Source organism: Pelophylax lessonae (genome assembly GCF_965119305.1).
Source record: "Pelophylax lessonae genome assembly, chromosome: 4".
Taxonomy (NCBI): domain Eukaryota; kingdom Metazoa; phylum Chordata; class Amphibia; order Anura; family Ranidae; genus Pelophylax; species Pelophylax lessonae.
The window spans coordinates 125,245,619-125,272,575 of record NC_138771.1 but is presented as its reverse complement, the minus strand read 5'-3'; the positions used below and the strand labels follow the sequence as shown (position 1 = coordinate 125,272,575).

The 26,957-nt window shown below is 46.7% G+C and overlaps 1 protein-coding gene across 1 annotated transcript in view; it reads right to left on the bottom strand.

The window, feature by feature from the left end:
* CLK3 (CDC like kinase 3) overlaps positions 1–26,957 on the bottom strand; it is a 123,069-nt gene that overhangs the window by 51,923 nt on the left and 44,189 nt on the right. Inside the window, exons 8-9 of the mRNA XM_082252841.1 lie at positions 8,501–8,667; positions 8,188–8,282 (exon numbers count right to left, since the gene is read on the bottom strand). Coding sequence (XP_082108967.1) covers positions 8,188–8,282; positions 8,501–8,667 — 262 coding nt within the window. The remainder of the gene's footprint in view (positions 1–8,187; positions 8,283–8,500; positions 8,668–26,957) is intronic.

The following is a 26,957-nucleotide window of genomic DNA, read 5'->3' as shown; positions in this document are numbered from 1 at the left end:
AGGTTTTGCCTGTAATGTGACCTTTTTAGGCACTGGACCCTGGGATCGGGACCCTTGGTAAGACCAACCCCATAAAGACTCCATTCAGCAAATGTCACGCTCTTTTTGTCATCGGTACATATGCGCAGAATCCGGTGGCTAAAAAGCTTGTCTGAGGAATTACTATGTTTAAAATTGCTTGCCCTCTTTAATGGGGAGCGCCCATTTGGGAACAATCTGGATAAATATATCCAAAAGATGGGGGGGGGGGGGGGGGTGTGCGTTGCTACCAGTTAAAAAGGAAAAGCACACCTTTTAAGGTGTCCAACACTCAGACTTTTCGTACTTTTGACTGCCCCAGCCGCCCAGGCCTAGAACCAAGAAACCCTAGGTCCAGAGATCTACCAAGCCTAGCTTTAAATCTATCTTGTGAAGGGGCACCCCCACTCAGTCGGGTGGGGGGGAAGGCTGCTATGGTTCTCAGATCTGGGAGGAAATAATTCAGGACAACTGGGTTATTTTCACCATCTCGCAGGGGTACAAACTAGAATTTCAGGTGTTTCCCCATCCTCGGTTTGTAAAGTCAAACATACCTGCAGATCCTCTAAAAATATCTCTTTCTGGCTCTGGACCATTTAAGGTCTCAAAGAGTGATTACAGAAGTTTGAAGATTAAGGGGTTTTTACTAAAACCTTTTCGTAGCCCCCTAGCCAAACGTAGACATGAGACCTATTCTGAATCTCAAAGCTCTGAACCAGTTTCTGAGCATTCACACTTTCCAAATGGAGTCAGTTTGCTCAGTTATGGCCTCTGCAGGGGGGAGAATTTCTAGCATCCATAGACATCAAGAATTCATACCTTCACCCATCTTTCAGGCATATCAAAGGTTTTTAAGCTTTGCAGCAGAAAACCGACATCTTCAATTTGTGGATCTGCACTTCCGGCTGGCCACAGCTCCACGAGTGATCACCAAGATCCTAGCTCCAGTATTGGCTGCTCTAAGGTCTCAATGGATAGCAGTGGTGGCATATATAGATCTATTTATAGACCGCTCAGCTTTGGCTCTAGGCCAGAATGTGTTCCGGACAGTTCAGGTCTTAGAACGTCTAGGTTGGATTCTGAACTTAGCAAAGTCAACATTGCAGTTGGTCCAGCGTCTGGAATATCTGGATATCAGAGGTCAGTCTCTCCGGCTCAGGAGCGGTTCTGGAGGAAGCCACTGTCTGTCCAAGAAAATGGTCTTGGGTAGAAAGGATGCTTCCCACCAATATCCTGGAAATCCACCCAGACTTCGGGGTTATCTTGTCAGGGTACAATCCGACAATGCCATGGCTGTGGCTTATATCAACCATCAGGAAGGCACCAAGAGTCACTTAGCCCAGGAGGAGGAGGTGGATCTCATCCCATCTTGGGTGGAAAACGGAATTTTTGTAAAATCTTACCTGTAAAGTTCCTTTCTCTGAGTCCTCCGACAGTCGCCGCCATCTTCATATTCGTCACAATGGGGTATTAGACTTTGCTCCGTAGGAGTAGCTAGGCAACAGAATATGTCAATATTAAAGCTTTTAACCTATCCCCACCCCAGGGGGTGGTCCCCTCAGTCTATACCCTCCTGCTTCCTGTTTCATACCTCAGTTTCAGTGGAATAGCAGTAGAGTACCTAAACCCCAAAAGAGGGGCGGGGGCGGCGACTGTCGGAGGACTCAGAGAAAGGAATTTTACAGGTAAGATTTTACAAAAATTCAGTTTTCTCTTACGTCCTCCGACAGTCGCCGCCATCTTCATATTCGTCACAACGGGGACGTCCCAAAGCAGTGCAAACATGAGGGGTGGGAAACGCAGCCGCGCCTAAAGGCAACGCAGTCTCCACATCAAAGAAAGTAACCTTACCAAAGGAAGGAAACCAGCTGGGCAACATGAGGAAAAACTTGCTCAACGGGAGCAATAACCCAGGAAAAAAACAAATAACACAGGGATAAAAAGAAATCCCAAACAGCCCAAAGGTCCAAAACAAGGGACCCTAAGGAACCGCCGCACTAAGAACCTTGCGGCCAAAGGAAGCATCGGCTGATGCTTGAAAATCCACTCTGTAGAATAGAGTGAAGGTGTGCACGGTCGACCAAGTCGCCGCCCTACACACCTGGGTCACAGAAGCCCCATGACGACAGGCCCAAGACGTACTCAGAGATCTGGTAGAGTGTGCCTTCACAGGCATAGGGGAAACTTTTCCCTGCAAAACATAGGCCTGTTCAATGACCTGTCTGAACCAATTGGCGACGGCAGAAGCCGACGCTGCTACGCCCTTCCGAGGACCCCCCGAAGGACAAACAAGAATCCGACTTGCGAAAAGATTCAGACGATTTTAGGTAAATCCTAATCGCCCGAACAACATCCAAGGAGTGCAACTCCACCTCCTGCGGACGTTTAGACTTCGCGCAAGGCGAAGGCAAGACAATGTCCTCATTGAGGTGAAATTCCGAAACCCTCTTCGGAAAAAAAGAAGGGTTAGGTCGCAAGACCACCTTAACCAAGTGAGTGACCAGATACGGACATTTGCAGGACAAGCTGCCAGCTCCGACACTCTGCGAGCCGAAGTGATCGCCACCAAAAAAGGTGACCTTCTTGAACATAGACAACGAGATCTACCTGATCCGTTCAAAAGGACCATGTAGTAACACGGACAGAACAAGATTCCAGTCCCAAGGAGGCAGAGGCACCCTCCTAGGAGGGACCAGATGCCCCTGAAAAAAAGAGCCAACCAAGGAGTTAGATGCCATAGGACGTTGAAAAAGAACGGCCATCGCAGACACCTGACCCTTGATCGTAGCCAGCGCCAAACGCTGGCAACACCCTTTCGAAGGAAGGACAACACCCTAAACACCGAGTACGGGCGAGGTGAAAACCCCCAGACTCACACCAGGCAAAATAGGCCTTCCAAGTACGGTAATAGACCGAGGAAAATTGCCTCGCGTCGATCAAAGTGTGAATGACCTCAGGGGAGAGACCCCTATCCCTCAGGACCTCGGTTTCAACAGCCAGGCCGTCAAAGCCAGCGACTGTAAAGCAGGATGGAATATCGGCCCTTGAGACCGGAGATCTTCTCGAAGAGGCAGACGCCCCGGGGCGTCGACCGCCAAATGCACGAGGTCAGCGTACCAGGACCGGCGAGGCCATTCCGGTGTCACAAGAATCACTGTGTTCTGGTTCCGAGGTCAACCTGCGAAGGAACCTGGACAGCAATTGAAAACGGTGAAAACGCATACATCAGTCGACACTGATGCCACGGAGCTACCAACGCGTCTGCCCGAGGATCGCGCGGCCATGCCACGAACCTTTTCACCTTGCTGTTCAGACGAGACGCGAACAGGTCTACCTCCGGAAGACCCCACTTCGCGCACAACATCTGGAAGACATCCGGGTGGAGGGACCATTCCCCCTGGTCCAGGGACTGACGGCTTCAGATAATCCGCCTGCCAGTTCTCCACCCCCGGAATGGGAACCGCCGATATCGCCGGGACGTGTGTCGTGGCCCAAGACAGAATGTCGGCCACTTCCCGAGCCGCTCGGGCTCTCTTGGTGCCCCCTTGGCGATTGACGTAAGCCACCGCCGTGGCATTGTCCGTCTGCACCCGAACCGGACAGCCCTGCAGCCTGTCCGTCCAACGTCGAAGGCAGAGATTTATCGCACGCAATTCCAGAATGTTGATCGGAAGGGAGGATTCCTCCTCTGACCAAGTTCCCTGGGCGGACAGAACGCCCAGAACACCACCCCAGCCCGACAGGCTGGCATCCGTGGTGACCACCGTCCATGAGAGAGGACGAAAAGACTTGCCCCCCGACACCGCCGGGGACTGGAGCCACCACAGAAGATCCCTTCTGGTGCGATGGCCCAACGAAATCTGGAGATCCAGAGAGTGCGGTCGCCCGTCCCACCTGGACAGGATCTCCGCTTGGAGACCCCGCGTGTGAAACTGGGCGAAGGTAATCGCCTCGAAAGCCGAGACCATCAATCCCAGACATCTCATGCGCGTCCGGAGTGACGAGCACGGAACGTCCCTGAGGGACCTGACTTCTTCCTGAAGAGTCCTGAGTTTGACGTCCGGTAGGAAGACCTTCGCCTGGACCGAGTCCAGAATCATTCCCAGGTAGGGAAGACGAATCGACGGACACAGCGTCGACTTTTGAAAAATTTATCGCCCAACCCAACTCCTGTAGAGTCAGCATCGTGATGGACAGGTCCTCCTCCAGACCCTGGCTGGTCGCAGACCGAACCGGAATATCTTCCAGATACCCCAGGACAGAGATGCCCTGGGCTCTCAACAAAGCCAGAAACGGGTGCAAGCACCTTGGCGAAAACCCATGGAGCCGAAGCGAGACCAAAAGGTAACGCCACGAATTGGTAGTGATCCTCCGCAATGGCGAATCGAAGGTACCTCTGGTAACCCTCGAAAAACGGGATGTGAAGGCACGCATCCTTCAAGTCGATGGAAGCCATGAATTCCCCCGAGACCAGGGCAGCCACCACCGACAGCAGGGATTCCATGCGGAACTTGCGAACCCGCACAAAGCGGTTTAGAGTCTGTAAGTCCAGAATTGGACGTACCCTGCCCTCCTTCCTGGGCACAGTGAACAGATTGGAAGAGAACCCCCGAAATCTGTCCCGATGAGGCACCGGAACCACCTGAGGGAAAAAATCTGCTCTCCGGCCGAGAGAGAAAACTCGATCTTGTAGCCAGAACGAACGATTTCCTGAACCCACCTGTCCCGAACACGGGCCAACCAGGGTTGAAGAAAAACCAAGCAAGCGTCCCCCCCACCCCAGAACTGGGTGAGGGCGCCCCTTCAGGCCGCATTGTTATGGGCAGCGGGTTCGGACTTCTGCTTACCTGACCACGGCTTCTTTTGGGAGCCTTGACCTTTGAACGGCTTGCCCTTATAGTGCGCCCGACAAGCCCGAAAGGACCCCGGAGAGGGCCGAAAAGAATCATGCTTCTTACCAGGAGCCACCATAGCCTTGTGGGATTGGGGCAAGAGCGTGCTCTTACCACCCGTGACCCCCTTTATCAGTGTATCCAAGGATTCTCCAAAAAGGCGAGATCCATCATAGGGCAGATTGGTCCACAGACCAACAATGCAACCAAACCAGGCGGCGAGACAATACCGCCACACTGTGTACACGTGCAGCCAATGGTACTATATCCACGTCCGCATCACACAAATACATGACACCCTGATGGATTTGATCCACCATATCCAATGTCGCCGGTGAGGCCGAATCAGCCACCAGGACGCGTCTAAGCACCTGCGTCCAACTCGCGACAGCCTGGGCTGCCAGAAGAGAAGCAAATAGAGCTTTTAGCATAGAACCCGCAATAGAATAAGTATGACGGGCAAAAGACTCCAGCCTCCTGTCCATGGCATCCCGGAACACCGGGGCATCCTCTGCAGGAATCGCAGCGGACTTATTCAAAACCGCTACCGCGTGATCCACCGGAGGCGGTACACACCACCTCTCATCAGAAGCGGGCGTGAAAGGATAACGCAGCTGAACCTACTTGGCACAGCAAAAAGCTTGCGTATAGTGCGCCATTGTCCCTTAACAGCGCGCTGAAAATCATCAGTGCAGGGAAAGACCTGCGATGTCTGGCGTCTTTTCTGAGTCCCCCAAGCTGCCAGGGCAGCAGGAGGACATGGCTCATCCTGCAAACGCAGTTCAATAGAAGCAACCAATTCATCCATGAGTGCAAGCTCTTCAGACGAGCCAGGGGGAGAATTATCAACCCCTTTAACCTCAGCCTCCACCTCGGACCCCACAAGATCCCGGGAGGAACGGGACCCCGATAAGGAGACCCCAGCCATAGAAGCCCCATCACCATCACCCTCTGAACCAGAGGAAATTGAAAACTCCGGGCCGTTTTGTGGATTGAGCAGCCATAAGCATTTTCACCTGAGCAGCAAGGTTAGCCACAACCTCAGCCAAATCCCCCCCTGGGGGAGGAAAACAGCAGTCCCTTGGCCTCCCACCAAGTGGCAGGAGATTTGCTTCCCTGAGAATCCATTGCCCCCAAACAATATGCTGGAGAATAAAGGGTTAACTGCCCCTTTAACAAGCGCGGCGAGCGCAGCCCACCACACTCACACACTAGTACAAGAAGACCCCCACAGGGATAAAAAGCTCAACTCAGGCAAGGAAATAGGGATAGAGAGGATAAAAACCTGGATAGACCACTGCTGCTGCCTCGATCGGTGCGCCCAGGGAAAAGGAATGATGCAACTCAGGGCGCTCTATCAAAGCCTATGGAAGGCTACAAGAAAATGGCCGCCTGCAGTGTTAACATGCGGCCGGAGCGAGCGCAGCCAAAATGGCACAGTTTGGCGCCGAAAACGCCGCTCCTCCACCTCAGTGAAGTGAAAAAAACACACCACAGTATAGTAAAACATGGCGGACCGCCGCAGCGGTCGCTGTAATGTGCCCCAAACACGATATAATCATGCCCCACAGCACACAGCCTTTCACACATTCACAGTCTGACACAGATAGTGCAGCACAGCCCCCCCTCCTTGCAGCCCACAGCATGCAGCCAGAGAGATAGGGACCTTAACAGTGTGAACACAGGCAGGGTTACACAGTCCAAGACTGACACCCCCCAAACAGACAGGTCCCCACACAAATACACTTACCTCCTAGATGGCGTGGGGAACCCGCACAGGCGAACAAGCCACTGCACATGTGACAGGGAGAGTCGCATCCAGGACGCAGCAAAACTGGGGTTAAGAAACCGCACAGCGTCCAGTGAGGTAGCCACCTCACCATAGCATCCCTGCACCGAACAGGGATGGGTCGTTCATTGTGCCAGGAGCGTTACTTGACTGAACGCTTGAAGGCAGGCTGGGAAGCCACTGACCCACAACCTGCGACCAGGGGGATCAGCCCGAGACCCAGCCCGCACGAATCCTCTTCATCAGAAGAACTAACTAATGCTGACAAAAATAACAGCTAAGTAAAGAGAAAAAAAACAAAAATCAAAAAAGAATAGAGAAAGGCTGAGACAAAATGCCCCAGCATAGAGACATCCAGCTACTCCTGACAAGCTAGACATTGAAACTGAGGTATGAAACAGGAAGCAGGAGGGTATAGACTGAGGGGACCACCCCCTGGGGTGTGGATATGTTAAAAGCTTTAATATTGACATTCTGTTGCCTAGCTACTCCTACGGAGCAAAGTCTAATACCCCATTGTGACGAATATGAAGATGGCGGCAACTGTCGGAGGACGTAAGAGAAAAATGTGTTCCATGCTTGTCGGCGGTTTTAATTCCGGGAATAGAAAAAAACTAGCAGGCAGAAGTTTTCGGGGGAATGGTCGTTACAACCTGAGATCTTTGAATTGATCTGCCAACACTGGGGGGTCCCGGATGTAGATCTGTAGGCACCCAGGTTCAACAACAAGTTGAAAAAGATTGTGTCCAGGAACAGGAACCCACTCACAGTAGGAGTGGATGCCTTGGTGACTCCTTGGGAAGAGTATTCCCTGATCTATGTTTTTCTTCCGGGTCAGCTGCTGCTGAGTCTTCAAGAGAGGGTAAATCAGTAATCCTGGTGGCTCCAGCATGGCTCAGGAGGTTTTGGTACGCACAAATTCTAAAGTTTGGAAGGCCTTGGGTTCTTCCACTGCATTCGGAACTACTCTCTCAGGGTTTGATATTCCACCCTGCTTTACAGTCTCTAATTTTTAACGCCTGGATCTTGAAGGAGCAGGGTATATCTGGCCCTGCGAACTCTTCCCTGATAAACGCTAGAGGCATTTATTACAGAGTCTGGAAGTCTTACATTTCTTGGTGTGAGGCCAGGAAATGGCATCCCCGTAATTATATTGGTAGAGTTCTAGCCTTCTTCCAAGTAGGGGAAGAAAGCAGCTACTGCATTTGACCTGCTATACATTACATTCTTTTGCGTACAGTCCTATTAAGGTGTACTGGAACTGCAGGTTGAACACAGCCCTTTCTTGTGCATTTCACATTTGAATGCACATGTTTGAGTAGTGTTACGCTTGAATGGAAAAAGCTACATTGAACAAGACCACCCATCTACACAATCCTTCAATTCATATGAAACAGTTTCTACCATTATAGTCAATGGCACAATTCATGTGCCTAACGGTTAGTGACAAGGTCTTGCTGTATATTTGCGTAAAACAAGGCATCTCACCTTATCCTCATTGTAAGCAGTGCTAAATTCTGAACTGACAAACAGTATGTTCTCTGGTTTCAGATCTGTGTGAGTCAGCTTGTTGTCATGTAGAACTGCAAAATAAAAAAACATATACACATTTTCAAACATAGCTAAGTAAATTGAATTCATCTTAGAACAATACCAGTGCTTATCTTGAAACCGTCTTTAAAGAAAACTTGTGATGAGAGGAATATGTGGATTAAAATTTCTGATCAATCCTTGTACAAATGCTATTCGTTGTGCTGCAATACTAAGTATATTCAAAGCAAGTATTTTATTGAAAACTTACATTTCACCGCGTTGCAAACCTGGTAGGCTATGTGCCGAATCTGACAGAGTGGATATGGCAGAAAGTCGTTTTCCTTCTGGAAATCAAATGTGCTTTTCCCCAGCAGCTCAAATGCAATACACATGTGTCCATGGTACTCAAACCAATCCCGCATTAACACGCACATGCTGGGGGCAGAGAGACAAAGTAAGGCAATGCATAAAATTAAGAACAGGTGCAGTAGTGGACCTAGCTGCCTACAAACTATGATTGTCATTTTATAACAAACACTTCAAAGGTTAGTGTGAAGCGTAATTCCACCTTTGCAACCAATTTGAGATAACTTGAGATACTTGATTTTCCACATTTCCCCTCATAGCACAGTGATCTCCAAAATGCGACCGGGGGCCAGGTGTGGCCCTTCGCTTGCCTTTATCAGACCCTTGGGACACTATTTCTTCTACAACAATAATGGGGCATAATTTATGTCACTGATAACAATATGGCACTATCTCTACCATGACCCCAATAGGGCACTATGACTCCCACTATTCTTGCCACTTATACTGAGGCATTCTTTACTCCCATTGATGCCAGAACTTTTTCTCCTCACACTGGCCACAGTCCAGCCCCCTCAAAGAACTGTAAACTGGCCCTTTGAGAGTTTGGAGACCCTTCACATAGCATAAAATAAGCAAACCTATATACAGCCCCCCACACTTTATTTGCTGAAAAATCCTATTTAGCTTGGCTCTTCGATGAAATGTTTAGGAGGTTGAAGAGATATGTTTAAAATTATTTACCCAGTGTACTGTGCTGGCAAATCATCAGTTATACACTAGGTGTGAACACGTCTGAATATATTGCCCTGACAGATATCAAGGCCCTAATGGTACACTGTATGGTAATGTACTTCAAATTGTCCCTAAAGTGTCACCATTGAACTTAAGGTGTAATCTGAATATTAAGACTTTATATAATAAAATGTGCCTGCTTATATTCTTTTTTACCTTGGTTGGCTTTACTTTGTCCAAGCACCAGCTAAAAGTATCAGGACACTTGCCTACTCATCCTCAACTGCACACTTGGAAAATGGGAGAGTCAGACAACTAGCAGGGTTCAAATGATCAATTGTCTTAGCAATGGAATTTTCCATAACATTATCCTGAGGGATTCCAGAGATTACTTGTAAAGCTCACCTTCAGTTACAATTCTTATTTACTTTCTGAATAGATTGGAGAAGGATTAGAATGTGAAACCAAAACAAAAAATGAGGGGAAATGGGAGGAATCATGAGGACAGAAAGGCCCACCTTAAAGAGGTTGCACCCTTTCCCCACCCAAATCCCAAAAAGCATTTAAGAAATATTTTCTCATCACCTTCTGCTCCGACGCTTGCCAGCACTGCAGCCCTGAAAGGCATTTTAGGAAGTTGATATTTCTGGGAGTGTCGGAGGTCATCCTTACACTAATCTCTACAACACTGCAAAACTCAGCATGGGTCAAAGGAAAAAATAATGGCAAGGGGACTGTATCAGACACTACGAGTGTTGACAGCCGAGAGGCTTTTCCAAGGATGCAGTGCTGGAATGGAGGAGAAGTAGGAGAAATGCGCTGCTGGAGACACCAGTATACACCTGAAATAACAGATTAAAGATAATGGCTGATAAACTATAAGGAGAATGTTCCAATAGGATTTAAAATGCATCACCTAAAACAGAGAATGGATTACAAATAGGAAGGTTTGGAGCCACCTTAGGTTTGAGATGGATCTTGTAGTTTAGTTAATCTGTAGATTTATGGCCAAAAAGCCTTTATTCATAATGCACTGCATAGCCCTTGTCTGTGTGTTAACATGGGTCAATAAATCGATACAAGACAGCCCTCTCAAAAACATACAGATACAGAATACTTTATTAACCCCAAAGGGAAATTGTTGCGAGACAGAGACAAGATCACAACAATGAACAGAACAAGATACAAAAACAATAAAATTACCAACAGCGGCCATTAGCACCAAATAAAACAAATTAAAACTACACTACAAATAAAACCATCTACACAAAAATAAAATACAACATAGAATAAATAACAGATTAAATTAACAAAAAAAATCTAATTACCAAATGCAATATTACACCACTTGCTAGAACATTTCCCCAAATATTAATTACCAAAAACCAACATGCTATAAAAACTTAAAATCCTGATCACAAACCAGAATTAAATCTTCACCTCCAGCCCTCCCAGAGAAGAATTATATAGCTTGATGGCCACAGGCAAAAATTATTTCCTGTGTCGCATCGGTGTTGTAAAAAATCACTGATGGTACTTCACAGACTGTACAGCATATTGTGGAGTGGGTGGGAGTTGTCAAAGGTTGAACATACCTTGAACAACATTCTGCTCTCCAAAAAACTGTTGTTAACCACCTCCTTCTCAACTCTTTTCTGACACTTCACTCCTACATGTAAAAATCGTTTTTGCTAGAAAATTACTTAGAATCCCCAAACATTATACAGGCGGTCCCCGGGTTACAAACATCTGACATAAAAACGACTTCTACTTACAAACGGAGGGAGACAACAGGAAGTGAGAGGAAATCTACCCCTAGGAAGAGAAATTCACTCCTGTAAGTCATCATGGGAAAAAGGTGTCTCCAGAGAAGCTTCATCACCAATCCTCATTTCCACAACTTAAAATTTTCAAAATCCAATTGTCACAGGGACAGAAAGTGCGGTTAAATCTTCTAAACGGGCACAGGCAGGAAATTAAACATTACAGGGGTGGTAACCCTTCTCTATGCTATCCAAAAAAGATGTAAAAATTATTTTTTTGGCTGGAACTACACTTGAAAAATGTACCTGTTCCGACTTACAAATTCAACTGAACAAACCTACAGACCCTCATCTTGTTTGTAACCCGGGGACTACCTGTTATATATATATATATATATATATATATATACATACATATACACACACACACACATATACATACATACACACACACACACACACACACACACACACACACACATATATACACACACACACACACACACACACACACATACACAGTACAGACCAAAAGTTTGGACCCACCTTCTCAAAGAGTTTTCTTTATTTTCATGACTGAATGAAAATTGTAGAGTCACACTTCAAGAGGTAGTCACCTGAAATGGTTTTCACTTCACAGGTGTTCCCTGTTAGGTTTAATAAGTGTGATTTCTTGCCTTATAAATGGGGTTGGGACCATCAGTTGTGTTATGCAGAAGTCAGGTGGATACACAGCTGATAATCCTACTGAATAGACTGTTAGAATCAGGGCTGTCTTTAACACAGGGCAAAAGGGGCAGCTGCCCTGGGTCTAGTCATTGTTGTGGGGCCCAAAGCAGCTGCCCCTTGAGCCCCCAAATAGTTGATAAGTGGATTCAAGAGGGCCCAAGAAAATTTTTGCCCAGGGTCCAATCAAGAATAAAGACGGCCCTGGTTAGAATTTGTATTATAGCAAGAAAAAAGCAGCCAAGTACAGGAAAACGAGTGGCAGAAGAGACTTGTTTGGGCTAAAGAACACAAGGAATGGACATTAGACCAGTGGAAATCTGTGCTTTGGTCTGATGAGTCCAAATTTGAGATCTTTGGTTCCAACCACCGTGTCTTTGTGTGACGCAGAAAAGGTGAACGGATGGAGTCTACATGCCTGTTTCCCACCGTGAAGCATGGAGGAGGAGGTGTGATGGTGTGGGGGTGCTTTGCTGGTGAAACTGTTGGGGATTTATTCAAAATTGAAGGCATACTGAACCAGCATGGCTACCACAGCATCTTGCAGCGGCATGCTATTGCATCCGGTTTGCGTTTAGTTGGACCATCATTTATTTTTCAACAGGACAATGACCCCAAACACACCTCCAGGCTGTGTAAGGGCTATTTGACCAAGAAGGAGAGTGATGGGGTGCTGCGCCAGATGACCTGGCCTCCACAGTCACCGGACCTGAACCCAATCCAGATGGTTTGGGGTGAGCTGGACCGCAGAGTGAAGGCAAAAGGGCCAACAAGTGCTAAGCATCTCTGGGAACTCCTTCAGGACTGTTGGTAGACCATTTCAGGTGACTACCTCTTAAAGCTCATCAAGAGAATGCCAAGAGTGTGCAAAGCAGTAATCAAAGCAAAAGGTGGCTACTTTGAAGAACCTAGAATATGACATTTTCAGTTGTTTCACACTTTTTTGTTATGTATATTTCCACGTGTTAATTCATAGATAGATTATATATATATATATCTCTATCACACACACATACAGTGCCTTGCGAAAGTATTCGGCCCCCTTGAACTTTGCGACCTTTTGCCACATTTCAGGCTTCGAACATAAAGATATAAAACAAATTTTTTTGTGAAGACTCAACAAATGGGACACAATCATGAAGTGGAACAAAATTTATTGGATATTTCAAACTAACAAATAAAAAACTGAAAAATTGGGCGTGCAAAATTATTCAGCCCCTTTACTTCAGTGCAGCAAACTCTCCCCAGAAGTTCTGCGAGGATCTCTGAATGATCCAATGTTGACCTAAATGACTAATGATGATAAATAGAATCCACCTGTGTGTAATCAAGACTCCGTATAAATGCACCTGCACTGTGATAGTCTCAGAGGTCCGTTTAAAGCGCAGAGAGCATCATGAAGAACAAGGAACACACCAGACAGGTCTGAGATACTGTTGTGGAGAAGTTTAAAGCCGGATTTGGATACAAAACTATTTCCCAAGCTTTAAACATCCCAAGGAGCACTGTGCAAGCGATAATATTGAAATGGGAGTATCAGACCACTGCAAATCTACGAAGACCTGGCCGTCCCTCTAAACTTTCAGCTCATACAAGGAGAAGACTGATCAGAGATGCAGCCAAGAGGCCCATGATCACTCTGGATGAACTGCAGAGATCTACAGCTGAGGTGGGAGACTCTGTCCATAGGACAACAATCAGTCGTATACTGCACAAATCTGGCCCTTATGGAAGAGTGGCAAGAAGAAAGCCATTTCTTAAAGATATCCATAAAAAAAGTGTAGTTTAAAGTTTGTCACAAGCCACCTGGGAGACACACCAAACATGTGTAAGAAGGGGCTCTGGTCAGATGAAACCAAAATCAAACTTTTTGGCAACAATGCAAAACGTTATGTTTGGCGTAAAAGCAACACAGCTCATCACCCTGAACACACCATCCCCACTGTCAAACATGGTGGTGGCAGCATCATGGTTTGGGCCTGCTTTTCTTCAGCAGGGACAGGGAAGATGGTTAAAATTGATGGGAAGATGGATGGAGCCAAATACAGGACCATTCTGGAAGAAAACCTGATGGAGTCTGCAAAAGACCTGAGACTGGGACGGAGATTTGTCTTCCAACAAGACAATGATCCAAAACATAAAGCAACATCTACAATGGAATGGTTCACAAATAAACATAGCCAGGTGTTAGAATGGCCAAGTCAAAGTCCAGACCTGAATCCAAACAAGAATCTGTGGAAAGAACTGAAAACTGCTGTTCCATCCAACCTTACTGAGCTTGAGCTGTTTTGCAAGGAGGAATGGGCAAAAATCTCGATGTGCAAAACGGATAGACACATACCCCAAGCGACTTACAGCTGTAATCGCAGCAAAAGGTCGCGCTACAAATATTAACTTAAGGGGGCTGAATAATAATTTTGCACGCCCAATTTTTCAGTTTTTTATTTGTTAAAAAAGTTTGAAATATCCAATAAATTTCGTTCCACTTCATGATTGTGTCCCACTTATTGATTCTTCACAAAAAAATTATAGTTCTATATCTTTATGTTTGAAGCCTGAAATGTGGCAAAAGGTCGCAAAGTTCAAGGGGGCTGAATACTTTCGCAAGGCACTGTACATACATATATACACACTATATTATATATATATATATATATATATACACATACTTATATATTTTATTTAGCAGAGAACCTATAGAATATAATGGTGTGTGTTGCAATTTTTTATGTCACATGGTATTTGCGCAGATAGATACCCAACATGTCACGCTTTAAAATTGCATCTGCCCGTGGAATGGCGGCAAACTACGGCTCTTAAAAATCTCCATAGGCGATGCTTTAAACACCTTTACAGGTTACCAGTTTAAAGTTGCACAGAAGGTCAGGTGCTAGAATTATTGCTCTCACTTTGACGTTCGTGACAATACCTCACGTGTGGTGCGATCACCATTTACATATGCGTGCGGGAGTAACGTATGAATTCGCATTTGTGTGCAAGCATGGTGGGACGGTGTGTGTTAAAAAACGATTTTTGACATACTGTAAAATTAATTTCTCGGATGTTCATTGATGGACACAGATCCTGTCACCCCTCTGGAGTTATAATTCTCCTAACACTGCTTGTAGCAAAACTGAGTGACTATAGCAGGGAGGAGTATACCCCCTGGGACTGCCCATGGGTGTAACCAGAAGGTTTTTTTCTGCCTAGTGTCCTACTCCTTTAGGGGGCAGTATAACCCAATGGTCAAGAATGACAAGATCTGTGTCCGTCGAACTCAGAGAAATGGATTTTACGGTATGTACAAAAATCTAATTTTCGCTTTCGTTCGATGGACACAGCGCTCCATAAATCATGCAATAGGGGATCCTGTGAGCACTAATCACTGAGTGTGAAAAAGTGAATATATTATAGAAAGTGCTGCGCAGTGTGCCTAAAGGTGAACATGAAATTGTGAACTGAGAAATAAAATAAATCATAGATGGGACAAAAATGTCAAACAATGCAAATTTGTGCTCAATCGCTAAAGCATATATGAAAACAATTGTGAAGGGTTCCTTCCAAAAATTGTGAACGAAGTGAAATATATAGATAAATGAATAAACTTAATTATTAAAACATAGATGGGACAATAGTAAATCAAACAATGCAACTTCATGCGATTAGGCGCTAGACATATGCCGGTTTTCGGTAATTCGATATATCGCGGTATTGCATAGCCACGGTATTGTTATTGTGGCATTTTTAAAATACCGAGTTTCTCTGTCAAGTCTGCCTGACTTGTGAATTGATACATTTCAGTGAGCTGGATGACTCATTCACTCACACAGCTAATGCCTATCAGCATTAAAGTCTCCTAACTATAAACAAAAATGATTACATTTGTATCTTTTCCTTCCCTCTGCCAGGGAGAAAGGAAGTTTAACCTCTTAAAGACTGGATCTTTTTCTGACACTTGTTGCTTGCAAGTTAAAATCAGTTTTTTTTTTTGCTAGAAAAGTACTTAGAACCCCCAAACATTTTATATATTTTTTTAGCAGAGACCCTACAGAATAAAATGGCGATTGTTGTAATATTTTATGTCACACTGTATTTGCGCAGCAGTCTTTCAAACGCAATGATTAGACTTTAATGAATAAAAAAAAAAAAAAAAAAACGTAACAGTAAAGTTATCCCAATTATTTTTTTTTGTTACACAGAGAATCGTGAGAGAATCGTGATCTTTATTCCAAGCTAAAAAATCGCGATTCTCATTTTGGCCAGAATCGTGCAGGTCTAATATACACACACACACACACACACGCATAGCAGCCCACATTACATTATTATATAGCCATCAAGCAGTGTCTGGCCTACCTGGTGATGACTGGTCCTGGCGCTCTGATCCGATGGCCTGGTCTTTAAAGGGGCAAATCCTTGCGATCCAGAAGTGGTTAAACCTACAGGAGGACCGGTGTTTTTATCTATTAATGACTTTACTATTGCTTTAGGCCTGGTTCACATGTATGCGGGTTGGTGGTTCACATGTATGCGGGTTGGCGGCCCACATTTGCACAGGCATAGCAGCCCATTGATTTGAACGGGCTGCTATGCCCTCATTTTCCACAGAAAAAAGGTGCATGCAGCATTTTTTTAAAATTCAGTGGCCTTGAAATCCATCCTGCTTTTGCACCATGCGACTAACCTGCAGTTCCTGCTCTGGCAAGCTTTCTGCATTTTTTGTATACGTGGGCACGGCATTTAAAAATAAACAGTTTGCGTGTGCAGCAACGGCAGGTAAGTCGCATGGTGCAAAAGGATGGATTTCATGGCCACTGCATATTTTTAAATTCTGCATGCACCTTTTTTCAGCTGAAAACGCAGGCATAGCAGCTCAAGCCCATTCACATCAATGGGCTGCTATGCCTGTGCAAATGTGGGCCCCCAACCCGCATACATGTGAACCGCCAACCCGCATACATGTGAACCACCAACCCGCATACATGTGAACCAGGCCTAAAGCAATAGTAAAGTCATTAATAGATAAAAACACCGGTCCTCCTGTAGGTTTAACCAATTAATGACTTTACTATTGCTTTAGGCCTGGTTCACATGTATGCGGGTTGGGGGCCCACATTTGCACAGGCATAGCAGCCCATTGATGTGAATGGGCTTGAGCTGCTATGCCTGCGTTTTCAGCTGAAAAAAGGTGCATGCAGAATTTAAAAAAAATGCAGGGGCCATGAAATCCATCCTTCTTTTGCACCATGCGACTTACCTGCCGTTGCTGCACACGCAAACTGTTTTTAAATGCCGTGCCCACGTATACAAAAAATGCAGAAAGCTTGCCAGAGCAGGAACTGCAGGTTAGTCGCATGGTGCAAAAGCAGGATGGATTTCAAGGCCACTGAATTTAAAAAAAAATACTGCATGCACCTTTTTTCTGCGGAAAATTAGGGCATAGCAGCCCGCTCAAATCAATGGGCTGCTATGCCTGTGCAAATGTGGGCCGCCAACCCGCATACATGTGAACCGCCAACCCGCATACATGTGAACCAGGCCTAAAGCAATAGTAATGTAATTTATAAACAACACCTCCTTCAGGTTTAACCACTTCTTGACCACAAGGATTTGCCCTCTTAATGACCAGGCCATCGGATCGGAGCCGAGCGCCAGGACCAGTTATCACCAGTTAGGCCAGACACTGCTTGATGACCTATTTTAGGCCTGGTTCACAGAGTCTGTACTGACTGACTATATAATAATGTGCAAAAGTGAACCAAAGCCCCTAAATTCAGCAATGAAATTGAAGTGAGGTGGAAATTTAATAATTTAAATTTAATAATAGAATACCGTGATAATACCGTATACCGTGGCAAAACCTTAATCAATTAATCGCAGCATGAAAATCTGATACCGTCACAAGCCTATTAGGCGCTAAATCACTGCAGCATATATGAAATCAAATGTGAAGAGTCCTTTCCAAAAATGACTAATCAAGACTGTCCCAATCACCAGTGATGGATTGTGATACAAAAATATAATAGCGGCTTGTCAAGTGAGTCACCTCCACTCTCGTGACCCCCAAAGGGTGGGTACTTACCTCACTGAATGTGACCTTGCAATTAAGCTTGGTCCAAATATACAGATATACCCTCTCAGGGTTGTGATGTACAATCTCCTTTGTTCCTTGTTCGAACCAGACTCCCAATATTAGGTGTATAACATCAGCTGTTCTCTCGTGTAGGAGATAAAACAGACATCCATAGTGCAAACATCTTATGAAAACGACTTTATTAAAATAATGAATTCCACTCACATGCTATGGGTGCTAGAGTGCACCACTATTCATGCAGAGTAAGTTCAAATGGCATAGGATGACGGATGGCCGAGCATGCACCCGTTTCTGTACGATCCAATGCTCGTCTGGCCCCTCCCCTACAATTGACGACAAGGGACTACGTGCCTTCCTTAGGGGGATCCCCCATGCCATTTGAACATACTCTCCATGAATAGAGTGGTGCACTCTAGCAACCATAGCATGTGAGTGGAATTCATTATTTTAATAAAGTCATTTTTATCAGATGTTATTTGCACTATGAATGCATGTTTTTTTCCCCTAAACAAGCGAACAGCTGATGTTATACACCCCATATTGGGAGTCTGGTTTCGAACAAGAACAAAGGAGATTGTACATGACAACCCGTGAGGGTATATCTGCATATTTGGACCAAGCTTAATTGCAAGGTCACATTCAGTGAGGTGAGCACCCACCCTTTGGGGGTCAGGAGAGTAGAAGCGATGCACTTGACAAGCCGCTATTATATGTTCGAATCACAATCCATCACTGGTGATTGGGGCTATTCATTTTTGGAAAGGACTCTTCAAATTTGATTCCATATATGCTTCAGTGATTTAGCACCTAATCGCATGAAGTTGCACTGTTTAATTTACTATTGTCCCATCTAGGTTTTATTACATTTAGTTATTCATTTATTTATCTACATAGTTCACAATTTTTGGAAGGAACCCTTCACAATTGTTCAATTATGATTTAACGATTAAGCACTTATCGCACAAATAAACAAAAAAGTAAACAAAAAAAGGTGTCTCTGCGCTATGGATGTGATGATCAAACCCAAAGTGCTTCTGCTCAAAAAATTCTAATATTTTAAATAGCAAAGGTGACAGTTTATTGGCCAGTCTCAGATATGGCTTTTTCTTTGACACTCTTGACTAGAAGGCCGGCATCCTGGAGTCGCCCATTTACTGTGGACGTTGAGACTGGTGTTTTGCGGGTACCATTTTTTTTCAAAATTCTTTATTAAGAAAGAAACATACAAGCATACCACATACCAACAACAGGTACGACCAAATTACAGGTATAGTGAGCTGATAAATTATAGACAATTCAGACAGCATTTCAAAAGGTACCAACATAGCACTAAATCTATAGAGCACATCAAATGCATAATGTAAACCCTCCGTGAAGCCAACGGCCTAACATTTTAGAGCTGAATAGTGAACAGATAAATTCTTAGGACACATTCAGGGAGACCCCCCCCCACCGGCATCCATCTCATGGCCGGCTACCGGGGAAGGGAGGCCCCCCCAAAGCGCCCCGGCAGACACCAGAGGGCTCACTGGCGGTACGTCCCTCAGTGGGGTGTCGCACTGCATCATTCCAGGAAACTGACTAAACAACCCGATTAGGAGCCAATAATATAATAGCCAATTCCTAGAAGCGGTAAAGAGGCTGAAGAAATAAATGGATTTTTGTAAAATCTTACCGTAAAATCCTTTTCTCTTAGCTCATTGACAGACGTAGTCCTCGGTGATACACCACCTTCGGGTTATGTTGCCTCCACAGGAGCAGGACTAGACAGGAAATTAAAAAGCTCTGGCCACACCCTAGGGGCAGTCCCAGAGGGTATATCCTCTCTCTCTCTGCCTCAGCAAATCAGTTATGTGAAAAAGCAGTCTTTAGAGATTTTAACCCAACCCAACTCAAAAACAGAGGGGGCGGGGACTACGTCTGTCAATGAGCTAAGAGAAAAGGATTTTACGGTAAGATTTTACAAAAATCCATTTTTCTCTAGCGCTCATTGACAGACGTAGTCCTCGGTGATACACCACCTTCGGGACGTCCAAGAGCAGTATCACAAATGAGGGGTGGGAAAATGGAAATCAAATCCCAATCTAGAAGGCCCAACCGGTGCCAACTAGAAGTTTACAATGCTCATCCTTAATGATGAGACTCAACAAAAAAGTGAAAAAAAAAAAAAAAAAAAATTTTTCTAACAGAAAAAAACCCTCGAGGTAGACCACCGGTCTCCTCAAATTGCGGCCTGCAAAACCTTGCGGCCAAATGAGGCATCCGCCGATGCAGTCACATCAATTTTATAGAATTTTGTAAAGGTATGTACCGACGACCAGGTGGCCGCCTTACATACCTGGACCACTGACGCCTGATGGCGAAAGGCCCAGGAAGTACTGAGCGCTCGAGTGGAGTGCGCCCTAACAGGGAACGGAGGACTCTGACCCTTAATAGAATAAAGCCTGTACCACCGTTTGTCTAATCCATTTGGCAATGGTCGCGGCAGATGCAGGCAAACCCTTTCTGGGGCCATCCGTGATCACAAAAAGTGAATCCGTCTTACGGAATGATTCCGTAGCTTTCAGGTCTACCCTGATTGCCCGAACCACATCTAAGGAATGCAACGCATGTTCCCGATGATGCTTGGGCTGAGGACACAAGGAAGGTAGTACAATATCTTCATTCAGATGAAAATCTGAAACCACCTTAGGAAGAAAAGATGGCTTAGGATGAAGTACTACCTTATCCCTATGAATCACTAGGTATGGGGACTGGCATGATAATGCAGCCAGTTCTGACACCCTGCGAGCAGAAGTAATAGCCACCAAGAAGGCCACCTTCTGGGATAAAGTAAGCAAGGGAATCTCCCTGATGTTTTCAAAGGGAGGTTTCTGTAGAACCGACAAAACCAAATTAAGATCCCAGGGCGGTAAGGGCGCGCGGACTGGAGGAGCCAGGTGCCGCACCCCCTGGATGAAATTCCGCACCAAGGACTTGGTAGCTAAAGGTTTCTGAAAGAAGATTGCTAATGCTGAAACTTGACCCTTGATGGTGCTCAAGGCTAGCTTCTGCTCAACCCCTTGTTGCAAAAAGGCCAATATTCGAGTCACCGAATAGGTACGTGGAGGAAATCCTAAAGATTCGCACCACGCAATATAAGTGTTCCATGTGTGATAATAGACCTTGCTGGAAGTCGCTTTCCTTGCTTTAATAAGGGTAGGAATGACTGAAGTAGACAAACCTCTGTCCTTCAGTACTTGGGTCTCAATGGCCAGGCCATTAAACCCAGCGACTGTAAAGCATGATGGTAAATTGGTCCTTGAGACCACAGACACTCCCTGAGACGAAGTTCCCACGGAACGTCTGCGACTAGCATGTCCAAGTCGGCCAGGCCGGCTTGAGGAGGCCAGCCTAGAATTTCTAGGACCACTGGCGCTGATAGAATCTGAACCAGGCGTCCCTAGAGGTATCTGGCCCCGACCATCCGAGAAAGTCTGGTCGTTTTCTGTTCCCACACATTTATCAGATACCTGATTGATATCAGGAAGGGTGATCTTTTCTGGTTGAACCTCAGGGACCGAAGTCACCCGACTAGAGGCTACTTGGCCTTTCTGGTCAACCAGATCCGATTCCTGTGAGGTATAGGGACTAATCTTAGGAAAAGGTAAAGGAAAAGATCTATTCAGGGAACGGTAACTACCGCTTCCTGTAGTACTTAAATGTTGGAAGGGAAGAATCGCACCGGTAGTAGTGGTTGAAGCTCGATCTAATGTCCTGAATACCGGTGAAAACGTCCCCCCACCCTGAAACCGGGTGGGGGCGCACCTTCAGGCTGTGTACTCCTTTGCTTCGGGTTTGGCTGGGTTGGTCCTCTGCTTGTCCGACCAGCCCTTCTTGAACCCTCCTGGAGGAGTCTTGCCTTTCCCGCTAGTACCAGCCGGGCGCCCTTTATGGGCGGTAAAGAAAGGTCCTCGCTTGTTGCGAGGTCCCTTAGCTTTAGCAGCCTGTGGCAAAAAAGTGCTCTTGCCCCCAGTGGCATCCTTGATGATTTCATCTAGGTTGGCCCCAAATAGACGATTCCCCTGAAAAGGGAGATTTGTCAAGGCCTTTTTGGAACCTAGGTCAGCTGACCAGCATTTTAACCACAGCACACGTCTGAGGATCACCGCTGACATAGATGCATGCCCTAATAAGGGAGTAGTGTCCAAGGCTGCGTCACAGATAAACTGTAGCCCTTGTATAATCTGTTCCATCAAATCAGATGTCTCCTGGGGAATATCTTTTCCCCTAAGGTCTTGGCGTACCATTTTCGCCCATTCCGTAAGTGTCTGGGAAACTAGACCAATAACAATTACTGGTCTAAATGCTGACCCTATCAGAGAGAAGATGGTGCGGGACTCTGCTTCCATCTTTTGATCCACCAGATCCTTAAAGGACGAAGTGTCCTCCACTGGGATAACCCGTGGCTTTATTCAGCCTGGAAATAGGTGGATCCACCACTGGTGGTACCGTCCATTTCTTAATGATGGATTCCTCAAACGGATAGCGTCTAGCAATACGCTTGGAAATAGTAAAGGTACGTTTAGAATGCTCCCATTCTCCTTTAATCTGATTACCGAAACATTTGGGTACAGGAAAAACCTTCACCGTTTTGATGGGCTTATTAGTACCAAAAGGAATCTCTGTTTCAGTTGCCTCTGCCGGTAAAGCCTCAAGTTTTAAGGTTTCCTGCACTGCCACAACTAGTGCGTCCACCAATGCTTCTTCCTGAATTATAGCAGGAGAAGAAGCGTCCTCCTCACTGTCTGAGGGGGCTTTACCTGGGATAACAGCCTTTGCAGAGGAACCTGCAACTGCAGTGACCATCTCTGAATCAGAGTCAGAGGTGTCAGATAGTATAGGGGTAGGCGGGGGTCGCTTCCTTGACCCCCGTCCCTGACAGGCCGCCTCCACCCGAGCCACCATAGACTCCAAAATTGCTGTAAATGACTCTACACTCTGTGCACCGGCGGGTCCCGTGGCCCCCTCGAGGGAAACAGGTGGGGGAATATGTGTGGCAGGGTCCATGATAATTCCAGTCACTTCCTGGATAATATAATTCAAAAATAAAAAACTTTTTTTTTTTTTTTTTTCCCAGACCCCCAGCGCCACAAAAAGCCCCTTAGTGTTACCTGCTAGGGATCCCTATCGATCGAGAGAGAGAGAGAGAGAGAGATAGACCCCCAGGCTCACCACTTGATGCTCAGAGTTTAACTGCAACAGGTTACAGCGCTGTCTTGACAAACAGGAAGTCTTTTGGCTGGCTGCCCAGGAAGAAAGGAGGCGGCTCCGCCCCTCTGCACGCCTTCCGGCGCCTCCCCTAGCTCCACGAGGTGTTTGGATCACCTCAAACATGGCCGCCCCCATGCTGGAAACACGAGGCTACGCCAAAATGGCGGCTCGTGCGATCCAGCAAAAAAAATGGCGGCGGCCTGTACTGAATAGCGGTGTGCTGCAGGGCACACAACACTCTCTCTGCATGGGGATTTGGCGTGGTTGGCGGTACCGGCCCTGGCGGACCGCATGGCCATTCGGGAGGTCTGCTAATAGCTGGAGATCTGATTAGGAAGGCAGTCTACATGTCCGTGGCTTCTGACTGGTAGGTAGCTTATTCTTATCACCGTAAGATTCCCAGAATGCCACAGATTATAATCTTTTTAACATGTATACAATTAGATTGTTAGCTCCCAAACCAAGCCTCCTGGCTTTTTGCACATAAAATCACACTCAAAGTAGGAGGATCTGTGTCATTTATAGGATAGAGAGGGACTCTATCTTACCATACAGAGAGGGGCCCGCGTTCACCACAAGACCCGTCAGGGGAAAAGGGGGAACATACTACTCACCATACCGGAACCAGGCGGGCACCAACTCCTGACAGTACCCCTCTCCACCGGGGCGGGAGGGCTGTCGACCGATATGGACGCCGTGACTCATGGTCTTTGGCGTTTCAGCGAGACGTTTAACTCGCGGGGTCAGTCCTTTAATGGGACTTTGTCGCGGCCGACCCAGCGCGGAGCTATGGCCTGCACGCGCTCGTAGGCTGAACTGGGGTGACAACCGGATCTCAACATCCAGCCCGTCGCCCAGTTCAGCTTTCTTGCTTGAAGATCTCACAGGAACACTGGAGAAAAAAAGCTGTCTAAAAAATCCTTTAAGAAAAAAATCTTGCCAGGACCTAAGATCCCAGCAAGGTATCTAGGTCCTTACTCCTAACTAGACAGAAAATAACTGATTTGCTGAGGCAGAGAGAGAGAGGATATACCCTCTGGGACTGCCCCTAGGGTGTGGCCAGAGCTTTTTAATTTCCTGTCTAGTCCTGCTCCTGTGGAGGCAACATAACCCGAAGGTGGTGTATCACCGAGGACTACGTCTGTCAATGAGCGCTAGAGAAATATAGATTGTATGCCTAGAGTCGAGGGAAAGAAGGAGGAGAAATAGAAAAAGAAAAAGAAAAAGAAAAAGAAAAAGAAAAAGAAAAAGAAAAAGAAAAAGAAAAAGAAAAAGAAGAAGAAGAAGAAGGGGGGGGGGGGGGCGGCCAACCCCCGCCCCGCGATCATCAGCGGGGGGGTAAGCAACTCCGTGTATTCTGAAGTATACTTAAATTCATGCCAGTAGAACCAGCGTTTCAGGAACTTGTCTCGTGTACCGTGCTCAGTGGCTACTAGATCTTCCATATCATTGAGGCAGGAAACCTTGCGGAGCCACATAGCTACCGTAGGAGGCTGCGTCTGCTTCCAGGAGCGGGGGGATGCAGCTTTTAGCCGCCGTGAACAGAAGCGGCAGAATTGATTTCCGATAGGACGCCCTCGGATATTCATGATGATGAAGGAGGAAGAGGGCTGGGTCCAGGGTCAGGGGATGGTCTTTTTTTTTTTTTTGGGCAATGCGTAGGACCTCCGTCCAGGATTGTAGACGCGGACATGACCAGAAAACGTGTAGGTAGGTTCCAACCTCTTCCCCACACCTCCAACAAACATCTGGGCAGGTCGGAAACATTCGATGAAGTCTAACTGGGGTATAGTGCCAGCGGGTTAAACACTTATAACCCACCTCCTGATACCGCGAGCAGCGGGAGGTCTGGTACGTGAAGAATAATATCCTCTCGACCTGATGGTCCGTGAAAGATACGTTCAAGTCCCTTTCCCATTTGGCAATAAATGGGGGACGGAAAGATTCGTCCGGTGAGGCCAAAGCCCGGTAGACCAGGGAGACCGTGTGGCGTAGAGGTGAGGTGTCAGAGCACAAATCTTCGAAATACGTGAGCCTTCTCGAAAACAGACGCCGAAGGAAGAGCTTGTAGAAAATGAGCAAGCTGGATCCGTTGCCAAAAGGACAGAGAGGTAAAGGGTGCCGTGGAGTTCATATGGGAGCACGAAATCCAAGCCCCAGCCCTCACAAAGTGTCGAACCTGGTGAACCCCGGCGGTCCTCAGAGATCTAAAACCGGGCTGATCTACCCCGGGCAGGAAGTCCGGGCTATCAATCACCGGGAGGAGAGGCGAAGAAAAGGACGCCAACTGGCCGTTGTGGCACAGACGCCTTCCCACTGCCAGCGTGGAGCCTATGGTCGGGTGGGCATCCAATTCCCTGGGTACAGGGTCTGGGCTCCAAAGGGCGGATTCTAGGGGAGTCCCTACGGACAAACGTTCCAGGCGGACCCACTGCTTCATGGGACCATGGCGGTACCAGTCGACAATGCGAGATAGATGACATGCCTTAATAGTAGAGGACTGCATCTGGCATTGCCATTCCCCCACTTAATTTAGGCATCCGGAGCACCCGACGCGCCAAGCGGGGGGAACCCTTAAGCCACAGGAACTCCCGAAACACCCGGTTCACCCTTCTGAGGAAGGAGGACGGGACCTTGATGGGCAGTGCTTGGAGCACATACAAGAGGCGGGGCATGATGTTCATCTTTATAATATTGCAGCGTCCAAACCAGAAAAAAGTCCCTTGGCGCCACCCTTCTAGATCCTGCTTGATACGAGTCAAAAGAGGTGGGAAATTACATTCGAAGACTTTCTCTGGGCAACTCGGGAGAGATATCCCCAGGTACTTGATATGAGACAGGCCCCATTTAAAAGGAAAGTCAGCCCTAAGAGCCGACAAAGAAGCTGGCAGACCAACCGCTAGCGCCTTAGATTTCGATTGGTTGATTTTATAAAATGACAATTACTCAAAACCGAAATTCTCGCAAGAGATTCGGAAGGGAAGTGAGAGGTTGTGTCAGGAAGAAAAGTAGATCGTCCGCGTATGCCGCCACTTTAGGTGACTCACTGGCACTCACCGACAGTCCGGCTACGTCCGCATTCGCCCTCACCGTCCTCAAAAAAGGTTCTAGAGCGAGAACAAAAATCAACGGGGAAAGGGGGCACCCCGGTCGAGTGCCATTTGTTATGTCGAGGGAGTCCGACAGAGACCCGTTAACCTTCACCCTAGCCGAAGGCCTGGAGTAGATGGCCTTGATCCAGGATAACTGGCGCTCTCCCAGGCCCACATGCTCCATGGTAGCCAAAAGAAAAGTCCCAGCTCACCCGATCGGACGCCTTTTCGGCGTCCGTCAAAAGGACCAGCATAGGGATTCGGCGGCTACTAGCATAATGGATGAGATCAATCGCCTTAGCGGTATTGTCCCGAGCCTCACGGGCAGTAACAAAACCCACTTGATCATCGTGGATCAAGCTTTGCGGGTACCATTTAATGAAGCTGCCAGTTGAGGACCTGTGAGGCGTCTATTTCTCAAACTAGAGACTAATGTACTTGTCCTCTTGCTTAGTTATGCACAGGGGGCCTCCCACTTCTCTTTTTATTCTGCTTAGAGCCCCTTTGTGCTGTTCTCTGAAGAGGGTAGTACACACCGTTGTAGGAAATCTTCAGTGTCTTGGCAATTTCTCGCATGGAATAGCCTTCATTTCTCCGAACAAGGATAGACTGTCGAGCTTCAGAAGAAAGTTCTCTTTTCTGGCCATTTTGAGAGTATAATCGAACCCACAAATGCTGATGCTCTAGATCAGTGGTTCTCAACACCAGTCCTCAGGACCCACTAACAGGCCAGATTTTAAGTACTTGGGGAGATGC